The following is a 20,940-nucleotide window of genomic DNA, read 5'->3' as shown; positions in this document are numbered from 1 at the left end:
GCTATTCATCGCCCATCCTATCACCCAAATATTCAACTGCTCATCCATCATGTTGTCCAGCTCACCTAAGACCTGCCAAACCAATATTCCAGTCATACAAACTCCGGTGACTATGATTTTCCTTCTAGTAAGAACTTTCCATCTGGTCACCCATCCTAGATTTCTCTAAGTTGAGCACGCTTAACTTTGAGATTCTTTCGAACCAGGCTTCCAAACTCAGATTCCAATAATTCTTGTTTCTAAATTCTTATCAAATTATTCCCTATTCAACCATGTCATCCCTTAAGCATGGTTCATATTCTAGAAAACTCTCAAAATACTCTTGTCCCATATTCTCCCTATAATTTTTCTGTTCAGACTAACTCAGACGATTCATTCGTCACTATTCTCACCAACAGTGAAATTTACTGTACTACACCATATACACCCAGCTATAAATAGACCCACTTACCCTCTCCCTCTCCACACACTCAACACCCTCAACCAAGGCAAACACCCCACCCACTCAGTTACTCCGCTCTGTCGGCTGCACGCACAGTGTCGCTTCGCCTCCAATCCACCCTCCTGGTAAGCACCTCCACTCCACCACGAGTAATATCACAACACCATATGACATAGATTCTGCTCAAGACTCTACCCATCCATATATTGCCATTCTGACCACTATACTAAATATTTGTTGATATAATTATTGGTTTGTATGTTTTCTTGTTCATGCTGCATAGTTATTGGAGCGTTTGTGCTGTCTCGTGAAGGCCAGATCTGTAAGCCTACGGCAAACGGTGGAGCCAGAAGCCAGTTCCGCGAGCTCTCACCCTTTCGCCGGTTAAGCACTGCAAGCTCACTGGATCCCTTTGATGCATAAATTACCTATGCTTTTCAACCACAACCCTCAGCCTGTTATTTTATGCATGATATGATTTTTCTGTTAAGAGACAAGTTATTATGGCCACCCTGCCTTAGAACTTTGCCGCAATTAATCTTTATGCTCCTTGATATTTTTGTTACAAATGATTTGAGAAAAGGTGTGAGTTTTCAAAAGAAAATGTTTTCAAAATGGATATGATGAAGGGTTGTCACCCTTATCACCCTTGAGCGGGATGATCAGAGACTCCCTGGTTTAGGGGAGGGCCTAAGGTGATGGCTCAGCCAGGTTAGGTGTGAGCATGAAGGATTGTCCCTCTCGCCTGAGGACCGGTTTGTCATCACTGCTTACCTATACTCTTATCAAGTATAACCACTCGATACTGTATGGGCAGTCGCTTGATCTGAACTTGCACGGTCCGAACCCCAGGGTTATGACGGCTGGTGAGCACCGGGAGGATAAGAAAGGGGAATGTTTTGTCCGGTTTGGACATGGCGGTGGCCTTGTTCCTTCTGGTATAATCGCTAAGGTATGGACGTGCAAGGAAGGAGAGAGTTTCGGCATTTGGATCTCACGACGGTGAGATTGCAGAAACCGGACTAGTGGGTAAAGTGTACACCTCTGCGCAGAGTTAAAAACCTATTCAAATAGTCCGCGTCCACGGATATGAATGAGTTATGGCATGGATTTGACAATTAGTGTTTTGTTTTCCAAAAATGCTTTTGAAAAGTGGTTTTTAAAAGTTCTGACGGTTGAGCTGTGAGCTATGGTGGACGGGAAGTCCAGTAGCTATTTTTGAAAATGAAAACCAGTGGGAAACTGCTGAGATACCTGGATGGTTTAGTCCAGGGGATTTTGTTCTATATTGAAAAACTTCCTGCTCCTTTGGGAGAGGACGTGCTTTGAAAAATATAAAATGTTTTACAAAATAACCCTGCATCAAATATTGCTCTTTCTGCAAAATATCATGAGCTCCACATACTCCATGCATTATATCTGATTTCTCCATTCCATGGGGGAAGGTGGGCTGTTGGGTACGTAAGTACTCACTCTTGCTTATTTGTTGCTTTTTAGAGAACGAGATCGCTGATCGGGTAAGAGTTACGCCTGTTCCCAGCCTTGCATGTGGCTGTTGGACCGCTGATTTGCTTCGCTGCGTATATCGGGCTGCTTTAGCCCCACTCTGATGATATGTCCTGAGTTGTGGACCAACTCTTAAAGTTGATCGCCACCTTTATAGGTTTGTCTTGTTTAAGCAGATCTGGAATCATCTGATATATAAATGTGTTTACTAGCCTCCTGGGACTAGTAATTGTATCACATTTGAGTCCCAGAGGATTGGGACACTTCATTATACATATAAGTACATACATAATTATACAGTAGAGTGTGGAATATACACACAAATTCCAAGGTCTAGGTACTTATTACAACACACTTGTTGCACACACTCATAGACTTACAAATAGATGATATCTGGTAGAAGCATGAGGATCCTAGTAAAGGTATCCAAACACATCACTCGAAGCATATTCGATGATGGCATTGTCCAAGTTCATGTATTCGGTGTTGGTCAGAAGCGGAGGGTTGGTCGTGCTTGGTTCCATTGTAGCCATGCTTGAGCAACCAGCTCCATCCTTCAAGTTAGGTGGGGTGGTGAAGTGAGCTTCATATCCTTGTCCTTCAACATTTTTTCCCTTAAGAGATTGCTGGTACAGTGCCACTAAATGACAAGGAATGAAACACTTTTTAGTAGGATGGTTCAAGCATCCACACTTCTTACACTTCTCTTGCTTGGAAGTGGGGGTGTCTTTCCTCGGAGCCTTTGTATTTTTCTTATTCGTACGCTTGTTGCGTTTGCGCTTATTTGAATTATCAGAGTTCTTGGGATGGTTTTCTGGCATAGGAGCAGCTCCAACACGATATTGCTTATGATTTTTTTATCATAAGCTCATCATGATTTTCTGCTTGAAGTAGATCAGGATGGAGGTGATGTCTTATAATGTACAAAGTGTTGTACTTATAAGCATCATGTAGTGGTTCAACCCTCTCGTTGGGAGGGAGTAATGCACTCAGAATATTCTTTGAGGCTAAGCTAATCTTGATATCCAACGCCCAAGTAGGATAGTTGTGTCCATCAAGAGCAAGTTCTTTGAACTCGCGGGCCATGATCCTACACAAGCAACCAGAGAATTTCATTAATAAATCATCATGGGTGTGTTGTAATATGTGTGGTGTTCAAAACATATATGTATTCTTGCTCGTATTGGATTTAAGAGAAAAACCCAATTGAGATGAATAATATGCAATATAATGCGATATTGCATAGATGAATCATAGTTTAAGGTCTCAATTGCAAAGTGATGCAAGAGATCGAAAATTTCATTATGATGTTAATGATGTAGTATATCTAATATAAAATTTTCAGATGAAATTATGTACTATTAGTAACTTAATAAGATGAATATATGGGTAGCATCAATTGCGTACGGAATCGAATAAATACATATTCTTGCTAGTATTAAGTTTTGAATAACTTAATTGAGATGAATATTGATTATTCTTTATGTTCTATCAAAAAATTAATTCTGCTCGTATTAAACCACTATGGGTATAATTGAAATGAATATGTTTTTTAGTTTGCATTTTAAGGAATGCATAATAGAACACATGACAATAAATATCATATTTAAAGAAAATATTTATTGAAATCATTTCCAAGTACTAAAACATTGGAAAAAATCCTGACACAAGCTGCTACTGAAGAATTTTAAGAATCGAATCTCAAATTTCTAACATCATTAACTAAAGCAATCTAGAGTTTGCTTGGATTTAGAAAACTGAAAATAGCTAAAATAAAAATGAAAATGGATAACTATGGCGTAGGCGTGCTGGCACATGGGCCTGCTGGCTGGCCCAAGCTGAGGCGTGCTGGCACATGGGCCTGCTGGCTAGCCTGAGGCGTGCGTGGTTTTTCTAAAGGGTCAAACCCTAACCATCGCCAACAGTCGCCGCCATGGGCCGCCGCCAGCCGTCGAGCGCCCGTGGCTCCAACTCGTAGCTGGTAGCCACCTTGGACCTTCTCCTGAAGCCGTCGTGGCCGGGCGAGGCCACGTCCGCCACGCAGGAGCCGAGCGCGCCGTGGCCGAACGCGTCGTGGCCTTGCCGTGCCAAAGCCGGACATCGAGCCCGCACATAAGGGAAGATGGCGAGGGGGCGAGCGTGAGCGCTCGCGCCCAATGTTGTCGTCCGACGATCTTGCAGTTGCAGACCATGACCCCGGTACGCGAGGCCGAGGGGAGAGGTGGTTTGCCAGCCGATGGATGACCCGATTGCCACTTGGGCTCAAGAGTGTCGGCGGTGACGTCGTTGCCGAGGGGCCGGCGTCGAGGGTCGGGCTAGGCAGCCTCGCCGGTACTCCGTCGAGGATCAAGTGCATCTGCTTGTCTTCGTCAGATGAAGAAGAGGAGTCGTCGACAATGATGTTTGCCACAGTCGTTGATGCGATCTGCCCGACGGGACGACCGCGAGGGCCGGTCGACTTTCGTGTAGTGAGCCGTGTCCGGGCATGAGGGCGCGCTGGAGAGGCGACCTGGACGAGCAGCCCGCTCGATCAAACACCGGTAGCGGGGGTGTTTGCATCCGGTGGAGAAGCTCATGGTTGGCGAGCAGGCCACGGCCCCCATCCATGGAGGGGGTAGTACCGCATCGGACGGAGCGGTTGTTGGGTCTCAGACTCACGCAATCGCTCTGCAACCCGCTCCAGCGAAGGCGATGGAGGACGCACCCATCGATCTTGACGTGGCGCTGGCTGCAGCGATGCCGCAGTTGCCGCAGTGTTGCTGGGTCCAGCGCCAGGATCACCACCGGTCCGGTGGACATGCTCAGGGTCAAGTGTGGTCCGGGCGTCCTTCTTGCGGCGCTTCTTGGCATGGCGGCATCCATGTCGATGCGCAGCACATAGAAGGCGACGTGCTATAGGGTCAGCACCTCGCCGGCGACGATGGCCACCGTTCAAAAATCGAAGGATGAAGGTAAGAAGGGCAACATAAAGATCTTTGTAGATCATCGCGTACCCGATAGTTGTCGGTGTTCTTGCCTTGTTCTTCCTGGTTGTCCTCTTTGGCGTTTCCTCCTATTTGGTGAAAGCAAGTGCCGATGACGTGTGAAAGTAAACTAGTGAAAGTAAACTGGTGAAAGTGAAAATGTGAACCGTGTGTAATCTTTATAGATCAATACATATGTATTTATACATGTCCTTGAACAACAGGAGAGAGAAGCGTCCGATAGGTTGTGACCCGTGTGCTGCGTGTGAGGTCGTTACTGAGCGAGCTGGCCCACCCTCCAGTGACTGATTAGAGACATCCGCGCGACTGAGAGTCCAACCAGTGGGGCCCGCCTATTGGTTGCACCGGTTCTAACACGCGAGGGATGTGAGATCGGTTGTGCAGGCATCAGCGGTTAATGGGTCGGCGGTAGAACTGACCTAGGTTAGGGAAGTTAGGGATGAAAAGTAGGAACCTCTATTTGTGACTCTGGTGACGACTCTTCTTGCTCTCCGACCACTCCTCCCGTCTGGGCTAGCCACGCACACCACCCGAGAGACAGTGTAGATCCGAAACTGCGGCGTGGACCTTCTCTCCCTCTCGTTCGGCACTCGGTTCACGGTGGCACTCTCAACTCCTTGGGTCATTGTGACATTTGGCTCCTTGGCGTTGGCACAAGATGGATGAGGAGGGGGTGCTCAGGTTATATAGCCAAGAGGAGATGCCTACGATTGTAATGGTCGGTCCCTGATCGTAACCAACTTGTTTGGTTGTATTTCCTTATTATTAAAGACTGATGGAAACGACGCCTATGAGCCCATCTACGTCACCCAAAAAAATTTTAGTCATTCGATTGTGGATCGTTGGTTCATTTTCCCCGCATTCTCTCCCGTGCGCCCGTGGTTTTTATCGCCTTTAGAGATTTCCAGGCTACTCTCCTCGCTTGCCCTCGCTTTCTCTCTTCATCCTCCGTCTCTCTTCCTCTAGCTCACGCTCTGTGAGGGGCTCCTGGCGTCGTGTCCTGCCCCCTCCCCCCTCCCCCGGCTCTAGCGACAACCGCCAGCGCTTTTGAATCGTGATCCCGCAGTCCAGGTAAGCGGCTTCCATCTCCACGCCGCTCAAACGTCGTCACCCGCCACCCCCCAGGACCCACCTCACTTGCTCTCCTCAAATGTTGTCGTCCGTCCGAGGGATTCGAGGGGACCACATGCGATGTCCTCAGCGCCATTCTGCCCATCACATACCTCTCTGTGTGCCGCCTTCACCCATCCTCCCATACCGGGGCAACAAACGTGGAGGCCCGCGACAGCCGCCATGAGCAATGCGAGCTACCAGGCAGGTTGGTACACACTATGACGCTAAAATACCTACCCCCCTTAGCAACGCATGACCAGACCAGAGCCCCGGTTTCTTCCCCACTCGTGCCATGCTGCCGATGTGTGGGCATGGAGCCAAGCACTGTTGTTAGGTGTGTTTCCCTCCTCATCTGCCCCATGATGTTGTCTAAGATATCTATAGATTCAAAATGAGGACAGTAGATACTTGAGCTTTACAAGTTCCTATCCTTTGGCTCTTCATCTTCTAGAGCGTTTAATGGCTTTTGATCCAAAAGAATTGGCTTACTGCAGACACTGTAAACTCAACCAGAACACACTAGTATGTACAAAATGGCAAGAACATGTTACATGTGGAATGTATCGAACGTCCAGAGGACCAGTGCCTAGAGGTTCAAATCGGCTACATAATCGATTGATGATGGTTGTTGCTAGACGCTGCAGGTTGGACAAATGGGCTGCAGTGGCAAACGAGTAGGTGTGCAAGACAAGCCAAAAAACAAAAATGGTGGTATGCCAGAAAGAGTGCTTGAGCCTAGGTGGGCCTGGAGTGCAGTGGCTCGTTATCCTTCCACCATTGGAAGCGGATGGTATTCGCTGCTCTGTGAAACCAGCCTCACGCATTGCCCGCCGCTCTAGAGGTTGGGACGCCATGGCCTTCGCCAAAGCGGTCACAACCCAACTGCCAACTTGGAACGGGCGGGCCGCAGATTGCAGTACCAGGCCCGGGTCCAAGCGCCACAATTGGCATCCACACCACTTTATTGCCCCCGCTCGGGTTACAAGCAGACGCTAGCTGCTCGGCGAGTGTGGCACTGAGGAATAGATTTTTAAGCTGGTGTCTTCTCATGTGAGCCAGCGGTGTGGTTCTAAATAGCACAAATGTCATGCATATGGTAGAGCTTGTTGTTGATACGTGGGCCGTAGAGAGGGGCCTTTCCTTTTAATCATGTGTTGCGTGAGAGCGTGAACAACCAAAAGTGGCAGCACGCAGCAGCGAAAGAGCCGGTACATCCTAATCTGACCCTCCGAAAATTCAATTCACTCTATAAGCGAATATATCATGATCTAACGGTTTTTACGCTTATAGTGATAAACGATACTATTATCGACAGCGAGACGTCTATAATAACTTCATTAATTCCATCTTAAAAAATTATCGACCCAGTTTTCGAAGATGTTGATCATGCATGTGCATGTTCATAGAAGCTTATAAATTATACATGTGAGTATGTGTGCGTTGAAGCATATGAGAATAAGCATTTAACTCGAATAACTCCTGACATCCAAAGGGGTCAAGGTCGCCTTGCCTACAGGCTGGCGAACTCAAATTTGTACCTGTTCTGTAAGACTCGATACATATTGAGCTCAAAGAAGTGCTTCAAAATCTGACAGGCAAAAAAAATTGTGGCAGAGAAATCCCAGATTGCGTAGTTCACATCAGCTCGTGGCTCTAGCCAAGCAGAAATCGCTGCGCGTGAGCGATAGATGTATTTGTTACTTGGTGATGCAGAACCTTACAGAGGTCAGCTTATTAATAGTAAAATTTCCATGCAGTCTCTTTTCATTGTTCGAAAATAATTATTCAGGATCTCTTAAACATATATATAATTAGGTGTGTTACTCCTGCGCTGATCGAAAGCAAGGAACGAGCACATGGTGTGTCAGCCAAAGTATTTAGTATGCAGAGTGTTCTTGCGCATTTGCGTAGCAAAGAGATTAGGAAGTGACATGTTTCACGAAAATAGAAGAATGATGAAATGTACATATCCGACAATTCAATCCTACTACAGAGTACACATCTACTATTGGTTTAAATTTAGACACTATTCTTTCTGAATATCCACGCAACAAGTACGAGGCTTTCCGTTACTGAGCGAGCTGGCCCAGCCTCCAGTAACTGATTAGAGACATCCGTGCGACTGAGAGCCCGACCAGTGGGGTCCCTGTATCGGTTGCACCGGTGCTAACACCCGAGGGAGACGAGATCGGTTGTGCAGGCGTGAGTGGTTAATGGGCCGACGGTAGAACTGACCGAGGTAGTAACTAGTAACAGGTAAGTTTATTCTTCTTCTTTTCATTTTATTTCCTGCTTGCTTTTTATTTTCCTATTTTATTTTGAAACTTCAAATTACAATTTGGGTTTTGAATTTCAACTCAATTTAAATGGACAAACAAAATATGAGCAACTTATATTTAGCTATAAAGTTGTAAAGTCGTTTGTTCCTGAACTAAAAGTCCGAGTAGTCGTGATAGGACCGTAGAAATAGTAGATTAGATTAGATTGGGTTGTAACAAACCTGGAATCCCTTGAGCCGGCACTATATATATGTAATGCCATATGGAGGGTTGTTCTCCATCCAAGGTAGGGGCTGCAGGTTCTCCATCTCGCACATTAGAAAGATCATCGCGAGGAAGATATAGCTAGCAGCATGGGGCGTCGGAGCAATCTAGCGACGTGGCTCCTCGCCTTGGTCGTGCTAGCCCTAGCCCTTTTCGCCCGGCCGTGTGCCGCCGCACAGATCAAGACCACCGACACGCGCTGGAGCTTCCAGCTTCCTTTACCAAGCGGCCTCCGCGGCGCCGAGAGCCTCGCCTTCGACGGCAAGGGCGAGGGGCCCTACGCCGGTGTCTCGGACGGCCGCGTCCTCAAGTGGGGCGGCACAACCGTCGGCTGGACTACGTTCGCGCACAGCGTAAACTACCGCAAGATACCCCTGTGCACGGCGGGAGTGGTGCCGTCGGAGGAGATCGAGAGCATGTGCGGCCGCCCGCTGGGCCTCCAGTTCCACACCAAGACCGGCGACCTCTACATCGCCGACGCCTACCTGGGGCTCATGAGGGTCGGTCCGGGCGGCGGCGAGGCCGAGGTGCTCGCGACCGGCGCGGGCGGCGCCCCGTTCCACTTCATCAACGGTCTCGACGTCGACCAGTCCACCGGAGACGTCTACTTCACCGACTCCAGCGCGACGTATCCCAGGAGGTTTATGTCGCGCTCCGGCTTTAGTCCCACATCGGCTGGCTAGCCAAGGGGCTGTGGGCAGCTTAAAAGGGAGAGTCTCCCTCCTCCCATCAGCCTGGCTTTTGGGATGTGAGTGGTGGGCTCTCTTGGCTGGGCCGGCCCACGAGCGCATGAACGCCCGAAGCTGTCGAGTGTGAGCTGGACCGGGGGTTGGACGCTGACATCTGGTATCAGAGCCCGGTTTGGCCCATGCCTTGGGGGGCTTCCCAAGGGGGTGGGGGATGTCAGGGACTGGTAGTCAGCGCTCCGGCTTTAGTCCCACATCGGCTGGCCAAGGGGGCGGCCAAGGGCGTCACGCTGAGCGACGTGGCGGAGATGAAGGGGAAGCTCTGGTTAGGCTCCGTGGAGCTCGAGTATGTCGGCCTCGTTGCATGAGCTGCTGCGTCTGCGTACCAGCATTAGCTATGATGTTAATTAGAAACTTAGGATTATTGCGTGAGTAAATTTAGGAACTTAGGATTAGGAATTGCATTAGTAAATTTAGGAACTTAGGATTAGGAATTGCATGATAATTTCAAACATTAAGAACTAATCTGAAGATTTTTTTCATTGCATAATAAATACTGAGGTATTTTTTTAAAATGTATTGGAGAGTTTTATGAATAATCTTAAGATGAGTCACACCATTGATGAGAGTGGGTAGGCTGAGCCTCAGCTCGTTATCAAGATAAAATATTTCTGGGTTACTGATGCAAACACCCGAGTTGATCCTGGTGAGAGATTGCTTTAAAACTACTACTCGTTATGAACTTTCCGTCCCCAATTGAACTATAGAGGTGTGAGACTGATATCAGAGAGATAAAAAAAACCGGAAAACAGCAACGAACAGTTCATCAAGTATATTTCACAATCACTATATCTTTCGCAATCGTGGTGAGATCATCTTCCAAACTGTTTCAAGTAAGCATTTTTAGCAGAATCCACCGTTCAGGTTCACACGCTGGCAACAAAAAAAACATTTTCCTCTTTATTCAGATCTAATCTATGTGGCAATTACACAGGCTAGAATGTTTCAATTCAATTCAGAAGTCCTGTTAAACCCCCTTAATGCATGACACGCTCTTCGGAGCCATTGAGCTGTCCAAGAAATTTGGAATCAAAGTGTTCTTCGATCTCAATTTGGCATTGTCATTGTGGGCTTCCAGAGATAAAATAAAGGAGGTGATAAACACGGCATGGAAAGAGGCTGATATCATAGAGGTGTCAAGGGATGAGCCTATGAATACAAGAGAAACACCTCACCTCACAAGAGAAACTGGGCATAGTACTACCGCTACAACTAATGATTATTGTGCATAATAAATGAATAAAGTTAATTTTTAGATTTAAGGCTGTACATCTGGAGGACAAACCAAGTGTCGGAGGCTCCCAGAAGAATCTCATACATGAGAGGCTTTACATGTGGACTATGGAGTAAATACAAACATACACTAAAAACTCATCAAATCTGCTAATTATATACTCTGTGGTACAACACGTATCCTCTTTGAATATCTTTGCCTGTTCTATTTTAAAACCTGAATAAACATCTTTTGAAAATGCACATTTCAGTGAGTGTTCCCTCTTGTATCCTCATGTAAGATGGAAAACTACATAAACTTGTCTTTTTGCTGTCAGTTTACCCGGATTTTCACTGTTTGGTGTATGTCAATGGGTTGGAGGAAAGTTCAATATATGATAACAGTCTATTCGTATGTAAGGTTCATGCCACTTGATCCTGTGTGTTTCTTCTGCACAAGCACCCTGGAAGAGGATTTGCATAAAAATACTCCTCATGCCTTGGACTTCGACCAAACAGCCTCTGATACGGACCTCCAAGCCTGTTTCCATGGTGCATCTTCACCTCACTTGCAAACCCTGTCCAATCTATTGTACCTTCATCTAGCTTGTCAATGAGCTCGACAAGCTTGCGCCTATAGACAGTTAAAAAAAATAATCAGAACTTTGGATTTAGATCTGAATACTCAAAACAATACTCCAGAAATTTACCCACCTGTCAGGGTTTATGGTCTTCTGGAATCCTTCGTATCTCCTATGGCCCTGGACTGCTCTAGCCATATTCCCATCATATGTATACACAAAAACATCACTCTGGAGGGCTACATTGTAGTCTACAGCAGCTAACCTGTTCTGGTACAGCCTGAGAGACTCTAATTCATTTACTGTTGCCAGACTATAATGTGTGTAGACATTTGGATATTCGGCCTTCAACGCGTCCATGCTACGCACACCATATATTTCGCCTGATACGACGTAGATCCTTGTGCTGGAAGGGTAACCCATAGCTTTCAGGAAAAGAGCCGCTTCACGAGGAGTCATAGGGCAGCCTCCTTGGAGTCTTCTCTCCTTACCGTTGATCTCCTTCTCTTTCCAGTGCTGCACCCTGAGTCGCATTTCCCTCAGCTCCTCTGCCTCTTGATGTGTTAGGTTGTGGCTGCAGCCAGTGAATGAGAGCATGTCCTTCTCATACCTGCCAGTTTATAACGAAGAAAAAACATCGGGTATCACTGATCTGCATCTCTTCCTCAGTACAACAAAGTGCATGCTGTCAGCCCTGTTACTAGACAAATTGCAGGTTCCGGTCACCTTAGGTGAAGTGCGATGTAGTGGTTGGATCCGTTCCTCAGTCTGCCGACTAGAGTATTACCTAGCTCTTCGATCTCTCGACTGTACCTTAGCGCCTCGTAGTTTGCACGGCATCGGAGCCTTTGGATGGAAGGAGGGAGACCGTTGTTGGCAATGCGTGAATCTGTATGTGTGAATCTCACAACCCTGGCCTTCTTCAGTGTCTTTGTGAATGCCCTATAATAAGAAGCCTGAAAAAAAATATATTAAATCATCATCTTTCTGCCTGCTCATTTTTTCCCTCCTAATATGCAGTGGTTGGTTTGGTTCATACCCTGGCCCAGGACTTGGGTGCTCTAGTGTAGGGTTTGAACCTTTTGAAATCTGGCGGCAAGGAGTCCACAACCATGATATCATCCTCTAGAGTTTGCTTGAAGTGTTGCACGTCAAATATATCTTTGAAATCACTGCACGCCAAGCGAAAACATGAGTCCCCCCCGCCAAAAAAAAAACTTGCATAGGTTTCTTGCTGTACTTGGTTCAAGAGAGGAGGAGGGACCTTGGATCAGTCCAGAACGATTTGTGATCCAGGGCCGGGATTACTAGTGTGGCATTCATGAGCTTAGCAACCGCGACCATGTCACTTATCTGCAAGGATGATTTTGAAGGGATGATTGGAAGGCATTTTCCTCTGTTTTTTTTAAAAAAAGAAGATCAGTGGATACGTACTCCCAGTCTCATTTGGTTAAGTCCACCATTGGCGTCGGCGATTATATAGCCAGCGGTCGTACTGTTGGTTCCTGATCGGGGGAAAAAAAGAAGCAGAGCAAGCGTTGCCCGAGTCTAGGCGCTCAGTTAAGACCTATTGTTACTTAGAACTAGTGTTATTAAACTGAAGGAAGGTGTGGGGGGGAAGAAGATGAGCTCACCGTGACGATTCTTCGTGCGTCCAGTGCACTTCGTGTAGCCCTCGCTATCTGGTTTTGTCCATACCTGGGCCATCATCTGCTGGATTCCAAAACAAAAAAAAAACAGCACAAAATTAAAGTAGACGGTACCATTCATTCGAGCAGATGTCGCGTCGAGTCAATAAACGTAGAATATCTCAGGCATGTAGATTAGGAGCATCGGTATGTAACTAAACTCTTTCTGCTCCTTGATTTGCAGGTCTACAGATGCTTTAGGTAGGCGGCAGACAGGCAGAAGTTTGTGTTTCCCAGTGTCCAATGAACAAGGGACTCTCTTTTTGCCGTGTACTAGTAGTCATACAAGCACTAGTGGCACTTTGCGGGGATAGGATCGGTTGATGTAAACTCCCACTTTATGTCCATTCTTTTTTTTCTTTCTCTCTCTCTCTCTTTCTTCTTTTTTGATGTAGAATTTTTTGGAGGCTCGGTAAGGATAGGATTAGCGGCTTGGAACCGCCAAAAAAATTTGTTACATGCTCTAGGTATCTCTGTCTTGGTTGTCAAATGACAAGGTGTCACTGTCGTCACCATAGCTGCTTATCGGCCCTGTTTGGCACAGCTTATTTTCAGCTTCTTCACAAATTTAAGCAAAAGTTCTGCCAAACAGCTAGCTTCTGCAGCAGCTTATCAGTTCAGCTGCTTCTCAGAATACACTAAAAGCAGTCAACAAGCAGAAGCTGCTTTTCACCAGCTTATCAGATAAGCTGCTTTTTCAACAAGCAGCAGCTGTGCCAAACAGGGCCATCATCTGGTTGTTCTGCTTCCAAAGGGTTCCGCTGAACCCACAGGAGAGGCCGAAAATGACTCTCAAGCCTACGTATCCTAATCCTAATGTTGTTTGATTCCGCAGCGAAGTAACAAAACACGGCAACTGAAAGCAGACTTGTCGTGTTTTTTAGTCCAAGAAGATCAAATCATCCAGTCATCGACTTGGTTTGGGTCTCGGCACGTTCGAATGGTTTCTAGCCAGGCCCATGCAGAGCTCTGAGAGCCGCGAGTTTAGTGCGTGATTAACATGCACGCGGACACCAAGCCGGCAGCCTCTAGTGAGCAGAGGTGCATGGCAGGACGAAAAACATAACGGGGCAGTCAGTCAATAACGGCGATCGAGAGTAGAGCTAAGCTACGCACCGACGGCGGCGGGTCGTCGTCGTCGAGCGGGCGGCGAGCCACGGCGGCGAGGTTCTCCTCCTCCCCCAACCGCAGCGCCTCGGCGGGCACCGCCCTGCGGACGAGGCGGCTCCCCATCCCCGCGCCGACGACGGCGCCCCGGCGCGAGGTCGTCGTGACGAGGCCGACGACGACGGCGGCGCCGAGCAGGCACGCCACCGCGTTCCGCGCCCAGGCCTGGTCGAGCACGGCCGCCGCCCGCTTGCCGCTGGCCCTCCGGGCGAAGAACAGGGCCCTCGCACGCGCCGCCCCGCCGGAGCGGTCCGCTGCGGCGGGCAAGTCCGGGAGGCGGCGGCGGTGCGCCGCGCCGGACGTGACGGGGCTGCAGCTGCTGCTGCTGCTGCAGCTGCAGGGCGAGGACGAGGGTGCCGACGGTGTGGGTGACGGCGACGCGACCATGGCCGGAGCGGCTTTGGTTTAGACTTTAGACAAGTGCGCAGCCAAGCCAAGCCAAGCGCGGGAGCTCGATCGCGAGGAGGAGGGAGACCAGAGCAAGCAGAAGCAGGAGAAGGGGCCGGGCCGGGTGGCGCTGGCGCCCTGCCTTGGCCGCTTCGATGGGCAACCGCGCGGCGCTGGACGGGAGGGCACGTAAGGGAACGTGGGGGCGAGGTGGGGTGGTGGTTTGCAGCTTGCACGAGGGGGTCGTCGGTCGTGCGCGCGCGTGCATGCCCTGCCCTCCAGGGCCACAGCCCGCAACCCCTGGTGATTTTGTGAGAGGGAGGGAGGCAGAGCAGGCGAGCGAGTTCTTCAGGAACCAGGCTCGCCTCACCGGTGTCGTTGCCACCTCCACTGTGCCATGTTCGCTGGCTGGCTGGCTCGACCACACCGCACGGGCTCGCTTTCCCTGTCCAGGATCTCTTTCGTTTATCGCGGGCTGTGACGGGCGCGTGCGCGGGTGGTGTAGAGCAGCGAAGCCGAGGGACCCGATCGGAGGACGCAATCATTTGGCGCACTGCGCGGCTCGTGGAGACGTGTTCGAATTTCCCAGGACCCCGTGGGCATCCCGTCCGGTTCTTCTTCTGTTTCTCCCCGAGGTTGAGATGGACACTGGTCCGAATTCGCCGTTACAGGCAACCGGCATGGCCGAGCAGCAGCACACGTGAAGCGAAGAAGCAGGTATAGTTCCTGCACGCGCAGACACGTGGAAGTAGCTCAATGGAAACTAGCTGAAGGTGCCAGGCCCGTACGATGTACTACTGTGATTAATGCGCACTGTACTACTGTGATTGTCACATTCATTCCGCACTGTCAGTGGATGTGGTCCCGACGTGCTAGTGCTAGTGCTAGTGCTAGCGCGCCTGATTCCTTGCTTTAACCGGAACAAACCAAAAAAAAAAACGATGACCATTTTGGTGGGTATGTAGGGACGACGATTAAACGGGTGTTAGTGCAAGTGACGACGCGCTGACCGAGTTCTATCTCTCCCGCTTTGACGTAGCCCCGACACGAGCGAAACGCCCCGGTTTTTATCCGGCCCCAGGCCCCCAGCGCCGTGTCAGCTGCTTGACTGCGACCCTTGAAAAGTCAGCTGGGCACGTAGCTACGACGACGCGTTCATGTTCATGTTTGTATTTGCATAGTACGCCCTTCATGTTCATGTCTGACCCCGAAGACTTGTCCTAATTCGCCTTGCTCTCGTCTCCTCCCGCTTGTTCACATCGCCCGGCCGGGTACATATATACGGACGACACGCCCGGCCGCCGTGCAGGACCGGGAATTCGTAACAGGGACGACGACGACGACTAGCTGATCCTCCCATCTCGTCGTTTCATGTCTGTTCTCTGCTACTTGGCGTCTCATCGTTGCCCATGTGTTGAGTTGTGTGTGATTCTGTCCATCGGGCAGGCAGGTGAAGGCCAACATCGTCCCGTCCCGAGTGGGGAAGGAATCCATCCAGGTTTGGTGGTGGTCTAATCAGGTTGACACGCGCACTTTGCTTCGTGTTGGTGCTCGTGAACCCACTTTGCTTACCCGCCTCATCATGTTGTACATGGCGGCACCACGGGGTGCCGGTCGATTATTGAACGCCGATTATCTCTCTCTCTCTCTCTCTCTCTCTCTCTCTCTCTCTCTCTCTCTCTCTCTCTCTCTCTCTCTCTATCTCTTTGTCAGAATGACCACAGCGCAACCAAGGATCCCTGAATGTGCGGTATGGAGTCACAAATTAAAGGCGTCTGTTTTATTCCTCACTGGTTCGATGAAGACTGCAAGAGGTAGCGACATGTTGTTCTTGACGGAGACGCGAGGAGCGCTCCGTTTCCTGGTAAACGTTGTCCTCGACGGAGCCCGATTAGGCAGCGGCGCGACGCGGACAGGATTCTCGTGGCAACACCAACATCTGTGTGTGAACAATTAGTCTTGAGAGCTAGCCATACTGCTAACCTGCCGGTACCCAACGAACGAACGGTCCATTCTCCACACCGGCCTCAGCCCACTCCATAGTCCATCCAGTCCAGTCCAGCGCGCCGGAGCGTGCGACTCTGCCGAGCGCTGACTGCTGCTGCAACGTCAGCCTGGTCACGGGCTCTGCAACGACGCGAAGCAACAAAGCATCCGATCCGATCCGATCATATGTCTTGACACCAACTGCAACAATTGACAAAAGGTAAAACCTGCAGAAACACAATTTTGATTCGGTAATTCCGGGCTGCAACGACGACACGATAACGACAATATGAGCACTCACCATCAGGGTGTGGGTGTCTGTCTCGTGTGAAGGGGAGATCCAGCATAAGTTCACACACATTAAAAAGGACGGGGAAAAAGGGGTTCAAAACCGCCACTCAGACTCTAGTCTCTATGCACTTCGCACATGACAGTTACACCAGTTAAAAGTTCTTAAACCCATTCAGTTCAGACTATGCATTTCGTATACGGCGTTCAGAACCGGGGAAAAAAAAAGAAGAAGGCATAACTCCACTCAAATGGTGGGCAGTTTCTGTTTGTACGGGTCTAACTCAGTTACAGAATGATCAGAAAGTGCCAGACTATTCTTCTTTCGCTGACCCTTTCTCCTCTACAGAAGGAACCTCCCTTCTGGTGTCGCTTCCTGAAGCCAACTCCTGGATGTCCTCCTCACAGGGAGGTGCGCTCGGTTCAGCTTTACCAGCTTCTTCCTGGTTATTATCTTTGCTCGGAGCTGCTTCACGAGCAGGAGAATCTTGTGAATCGCTATGTTCTCGAGCTGCGGCATAGCTGGCAAATGGAACCCCAGTGTCCATCAAGCTGGCAGCTATAGCAGCATTCAGATCAGCCTCTTCTTGCTGCGCTGCGATCATGTCCATTTCACTCATCCCTTCTGGTTGTTCAGCAAGTAGAGGGGATTGTACCTGCTCAGTAGGTGGTGTTTGCACCTGGTTACAGGAGGCTGTTATCCTCCGGGCGTCATCAGGGGTAAACCATTGACCGAAACCGTTAGAGCCTTCGGTTGCCATAGGGCACTCCTTGGGGAAATTGCCTCTAACTGCAAATATACTCCAGCCTGACCCCTTCAGGGTGTCAATGAAAGCTGAGAGGTAAAACTTCGACAGGTGCTCGGGAGCTGGGTAGAGACTATTAAAGTTGTACCACTCCCCGTTCACCTTCCTCATGCAGAACCAGTGGTCCTGCAGGTGGCAAATGAAAGCAACCTCCTGCTCTGGGTCAAATAGGGACGACCCTGCAGCTGGGGAATCAAGGGGTATAACTTGGAGATCCCAAACCTCCAGCGCCTTCTGCAAAACCTATTTAAAAGAAACCTATTCAGACGAAATGGATAAAATCTATCTGTGTAATAGACTGGCACCATATTCAGATGAATTAGGTTAATGGAGCGCATAGACTTTACATGTGGACATGAATAAAAGCAAGACTCTTGACAGCATTTCAGATTCATTACAAAGATACATGCATAGATGATGCTTTCATATCAAATGTAGTATAAAGACTGAGACAAACAAAGTGAAGAATCACAATTTGTGTATTTCACCGCATAACCACATCCCATCTGTCCAATTTCAGATTGGCTATCTCCAGCAGCACTCCTATCTCATACCCTACCTTGCCTCCTATTTCAAAATTCACTCTACAAACAGTAGATAATAGTGTTTTGCACGACCATATGCACAATCTGCTGGACACAGCCTAATGTGCACCTTCTTAAAAAATGTACTGCAAATATTTACCCATTCCATGACTCTACGAGTGTGCCAGGACCCATGACTAAAATATCGCAGCTTTGGGTTAGAAACGAAAACTTAATGAATTCATAATCATCTTTCCCCCATTTCACATCCAAATGTGTAAAGTGATAATCAGAGGATCTGACCAGGACACTGCAGTTATAAAATGCAAAGATGAACATGGTTCAATGAAGAAAAAGAGGAAATAGCTAATTGCTCCATATAATGGCTGATAAAATAGAAAGTGCTAATGCAAAGATGAACATGATTCAAAGAAAAAAGGGAAATAGCTAATTCCTGCATAAGTTCGGCGACCCTTCTATACATTCTGAAGGCTGAAGGAGAAAACTTTAAAAGAACTGGAGTGCCTCCATATTGCAAAGTGGCATATCAGGATAGCATTAAAGCATATTCACAGAAAATTGGTGTCAAATTAAAAACTTTATGGAGACATGCACAAACGACTATAAATATAAAAATGTGTGAAACATCATAATATCAGCAACATCCAAAACAGTCGGCATTCACCGCTATTTGTGCTCAAATTCATTGTTTTATGACTGACAGGTATGGGTTTTATCTACAGCATCATTCTTTTCCTTCATAGTTTCCATCTGTCCCTATTTAAGTCACAGCATGGATTGATTGGCTCAGAAACGTACATCATATTTATTTCATCCACGTCATTACAAAAATTTGTCTTAATGTAATTATCTGAATTAAAAAACATGTGTATATGTATATTGTTATACGTGAATTTACAACAGATTCAAAGCACAGATACATATCATATTTCCCCATTGCAGAATAGTAGTGTCTGCCAGTGTCCAATTTGGCAAATTATTGGGAACACGTCAAATACCACTTGGAATCTCAATGCTGGGTGTCGGAATCCAACCTGGCCAAAAAAAGAAAGGGCGTGGCTAAATGGGTATCTGCTAACACTGATGGCTATGCAATCATCTGGATTTTAGTGACTTGTGAAACTTTTCAAAAATCAGATGTCCATCGACTTTTCTTTCGAGAATTGTTTATGGAGCAGCTTAAATTTAGAAATAGCATTTAAAACCTTAGAACTGCTAACCTTTACATGGCTATCAAGCTTGATCATATTCCCAATTCAAATTAAAGAACAACTACAGTCAATTGTCATAAACTGTAAGAAACTGAATTCATTGTTAATGTCAGCAATTCAGTACACGACAAAAATCAAGCTATGTTAGCCAGATAAACTATTGAATACGTACATTGATCATATATTTTTGACAGTGTAACGACAATAGAATACGTTACCGCAGCATGCAAGCACATGCATTGGTGCAGGCCAGGTACATAACATAAATTGACACAAACCGCTGTGAAGACGTTTGCTGTTGTTCATACAAGGCTTTCCGTTAATCATTTATCCCTAGTTGATTATTAAATGCACACGTGTGGTCTATAACTTTGCAGAAAACAACTACATCTGAACTTTTCAGTAATGCAGAAAAAGGTACAATCCTATATCAAATCACCTGTAGAGAATCTTGCAAATTTTAGTATTATTTATCCATCAGAAACCCCTTTAACACCTAGCAGAGCACGCTTTTGAACGCAGGAAGTTGCCTAAGTACCATTAGGATTGGAATATGATTGCATCATCTATGTTCAAGGAGAGAGTCTCTAATCATGCAATCACTTGATAAGTATTCCTTCACATGACTGGGATGACGCATTAACTACCTAATTTTCTTTTCTTCTATATGTAGGCTAAACCCTGCTAATTTGTAGCAAATCCATCCTATTGAAGTATATACCGCCACATTTAACCTAGAATCTTCGACTAGACTAGAAGGCAATCGACGATCTCCAAGCAGCAATGCTCGAGCAAAAATCCCCTAAATTCTAGGCAGAGACCTTAACAGACAACCAACTCGTAACCGTGCCCACGGAAGATATGATCTACGCATTGGTCGATCTAACCGAGCCCAAGAAACCTAAATGGATAATTTTTCATGAAGCCTAGACCTGGAGGGTCTGGACTAACCTGGATGCTGAAATCGCCGCCAAGGGAGACGTTGTGAGATCCCTCGCCCTCGGCGAAGAAATCCCCTGCAGCAGCGTTGCCCGCACCGGGGCTTCGGGAGCCCTCGAGCATCACCAGGCGCTCCCGCTGGTCGAGGTCGGCGGCGAGCGCGGCGAGGTCGAACTCGGAGAAGAAGGGGCCCTGCAGGGCGGTGTTGACGCAGTGCACGGCGCAGAGCTTCCCTTCCTGCACCTCGTGGTAGAGAAGCCCGCCGTTGCTCGCCGCCTCCATCGCCCGCTCCAAAACCTTGCAGAAGCTTCTCCCTACAGTGCGGTGCGATTCGGCCCTTCGCCGCCTCGACGGGTCACAGATTCAAGCCAGGATTGAGGAGGTAAATGAAACCGGCCGACGGGGAAAGGTAACGCAGAGGAGCTGTGTGCCTGACTACCTGTGTGGGTGCTTTTTGCGTGGGTCGTGTCGTGTCGTGTCCGTCTCGGTGGTGACGCGGACTCTCAAAACTATCAAAAATGCCTGATGGCCAACAGGCCGGTCCGACACGGCACGCAGGGCTTCATAGGCGTCCTTACGTGGTCCAGCCTTCGTCCCTGGCACAGCTCTACAGGCTGGTTCGTGCATCGGCCCACTAAGCACGGCAAAAAAAAAAGGGCCAGGTCAATCTTTAGCCCGACAAAAAATTCAAGACCTCCAAATTATGGTAAAACTATAGTTCAATACACAACAGATATGATAAAATATGATAAATAAGTTGTTTTGTGCAATATTATCTTATTAAAATCTTATTAGG

The 20,940-nt window shown here is 47.9% G+C and overlaps 3 protein-coding genes across 5 annotated transcripts; 1 reads left to right on the top strand and 2 right to left on the bottom strand.

Annotated features, from left to right (window-relative positions):
* The first annotated feature begins 8,625 nt into the window (after positions 1–8,625).
* On the top strand, positions 8,626–9,813 carry LOC103637527 (protein STRICTOSIDINE SYNTHASE-LIKE 10). The gene has a single exon (XM_008659695.3). The coding sequence runs from the start codon at positions 8,678–8,680 to the stop codon at positions 9,269–9,271; it is 594 nt and encodes a 197-aa protein (XP_008657917.1). The 5' UTR covers positions 8,626–8,677; the 3' UTR covers positions 9,272–9,813.
* A 753-nt stretch (positions 9,814–10,566) lies between these two features.
* LOC103636489 (uncharacterized protein) lies at positions 10,567–14,853 on the bottom strand. Of its 2 annotated transcripts, none has more exons than XM_020542311.1 (8): positions 13,932–14,848; positions 12,762–12,840; positions 12,562–12,632; positions 12,392–12,480; positions 12,167–12,299; positions 11,854–12,083; positions 11,261–11,737; positions 10,567–11,180 (listed from the first exon to the last, which is right to left on the bottom strand). In XM_020542311.1, exons 1-8 carry the CDS (start codon positions 14,367–14,369, stop codon positions 10,970–10,972), a joined length of 1,728 nt encoding a protein of 575 aa, XP_020397900.1. In that variant the 5' UTR covers positions 14,370–14,848; the 3' UTR covers positions 10,567–10,969. The 2 variants fall into 2 exon arrangements, with proteins under 2 accessions (XP_020397900.1, NP_001317487.1); NM_001330558.1 differs by having other exon boundaries at positions 10,584–11,180; positions 12,762–12,837; positions 13,932–14,853.
* A 1,867-nt stretch (positions 14,854–16,720) lies between these two features.
* Positions 16,721–20,667, bottom strand: LOC100283523 (uncharacterized). Of its 2 annotated transcripts, XM_035961462.1 has the most exons (3): positions 20,157–20,667; positions 18,993–19,028; positions 16,721–17,692 (listed from the first exon to the last, which is right to left on the bottom strand). In XM_035961462.1, the coding sequence occupies exons 1-3, from the start codon at positions 20,424–20,426 to the stop codon at positions 16,958–16,960; spliced, it is 1,041 nt and encodes a 346-aa protein (XP_035817355.1). In that variant the 5' UTR covers positions 20,427–20,667; the 3' UTR covers positions 16,721–16,957. The 2 variants fall into 2 exon arrangements, with proteins under 2 accessions (XP_035817355.1, NP_001149895.1); NM_001156423.2 differs by lacking the exon at positions 18,993–19,028 and having other exon boundaries at positions 16,723–17,692; positions 20,157–20,575.
* Between the last annotated feature and the right edge of the window lie 273 nt (positions 20,668–20,940).

Source organism: Zea mays, chromosome 8, assembly GCF_902167145.1.
Source record: "Zea mays cultivar B73 chromosome 8, Zm-B73-REFERENCE-NAM-5.0, whole genome shotgun sequence".
Classification (NCBI taxonomy): Eukaryota; Viridiplantae; Streptophyta; class Magnoliopsida; order Poales; family Poaceae; genus Zea; species Zea mays.
Note: the sequence above shows the minus strand (reverse complement) of the source record. Positions and strands in the feature narration are given on the sequence as shown.

Coding starts and splice junctions, on each gene's coding strand:
- LOC103636489 (XM_020542311.1), bottom strand. CDS start 14,369: ATGGTCGCGTCGCCGTCACCCACACCGTCGGCACCCTCGTCCTCGCCC. Junction 12,841..13,931: donor ACGACGACCCGCCGCCGTCG/GTGCGTAGCTTA, acceptor TTTGGAATCCAG/CAGATGATGGCCCAGGTATG. Junction 12,084..12,166: donor CACCCAAGTCCTGGGCCAGG/GTATGAACCAAA, acceptor ATTTTTTTTCAG/GCTTCTTATTATAGGGCATT.
- LOC100283523 (XM_035961462.1), bottom strand. CDS start 20,426: ATGGAGGCGGCGAGCAACGGCGGGCTTCTCTACCACGAGGTGCAGGAA. Junction 19,029..20,156: donor GCGGCGATTTCAGCATCCAG/GTTAGTCCAGAC, acceptor TTTTTTGGCCAG/GTTGGATTCCGACACCCAGC. Junction 17,693..18,992: donor CAGCATTGAGATTCCAAGTG/GTATTTGACGTG, acceptor TCTTTTAAATAG/GTTTTGCAGAAGGCGCTGGA.
- LOC103637527 (XM_008659695.3), top strand. CDS start 8,678: ATGGGGCGTCGGAGCAATCTAGCGACGTGGCTCCTCGCCTTGGTCGTG.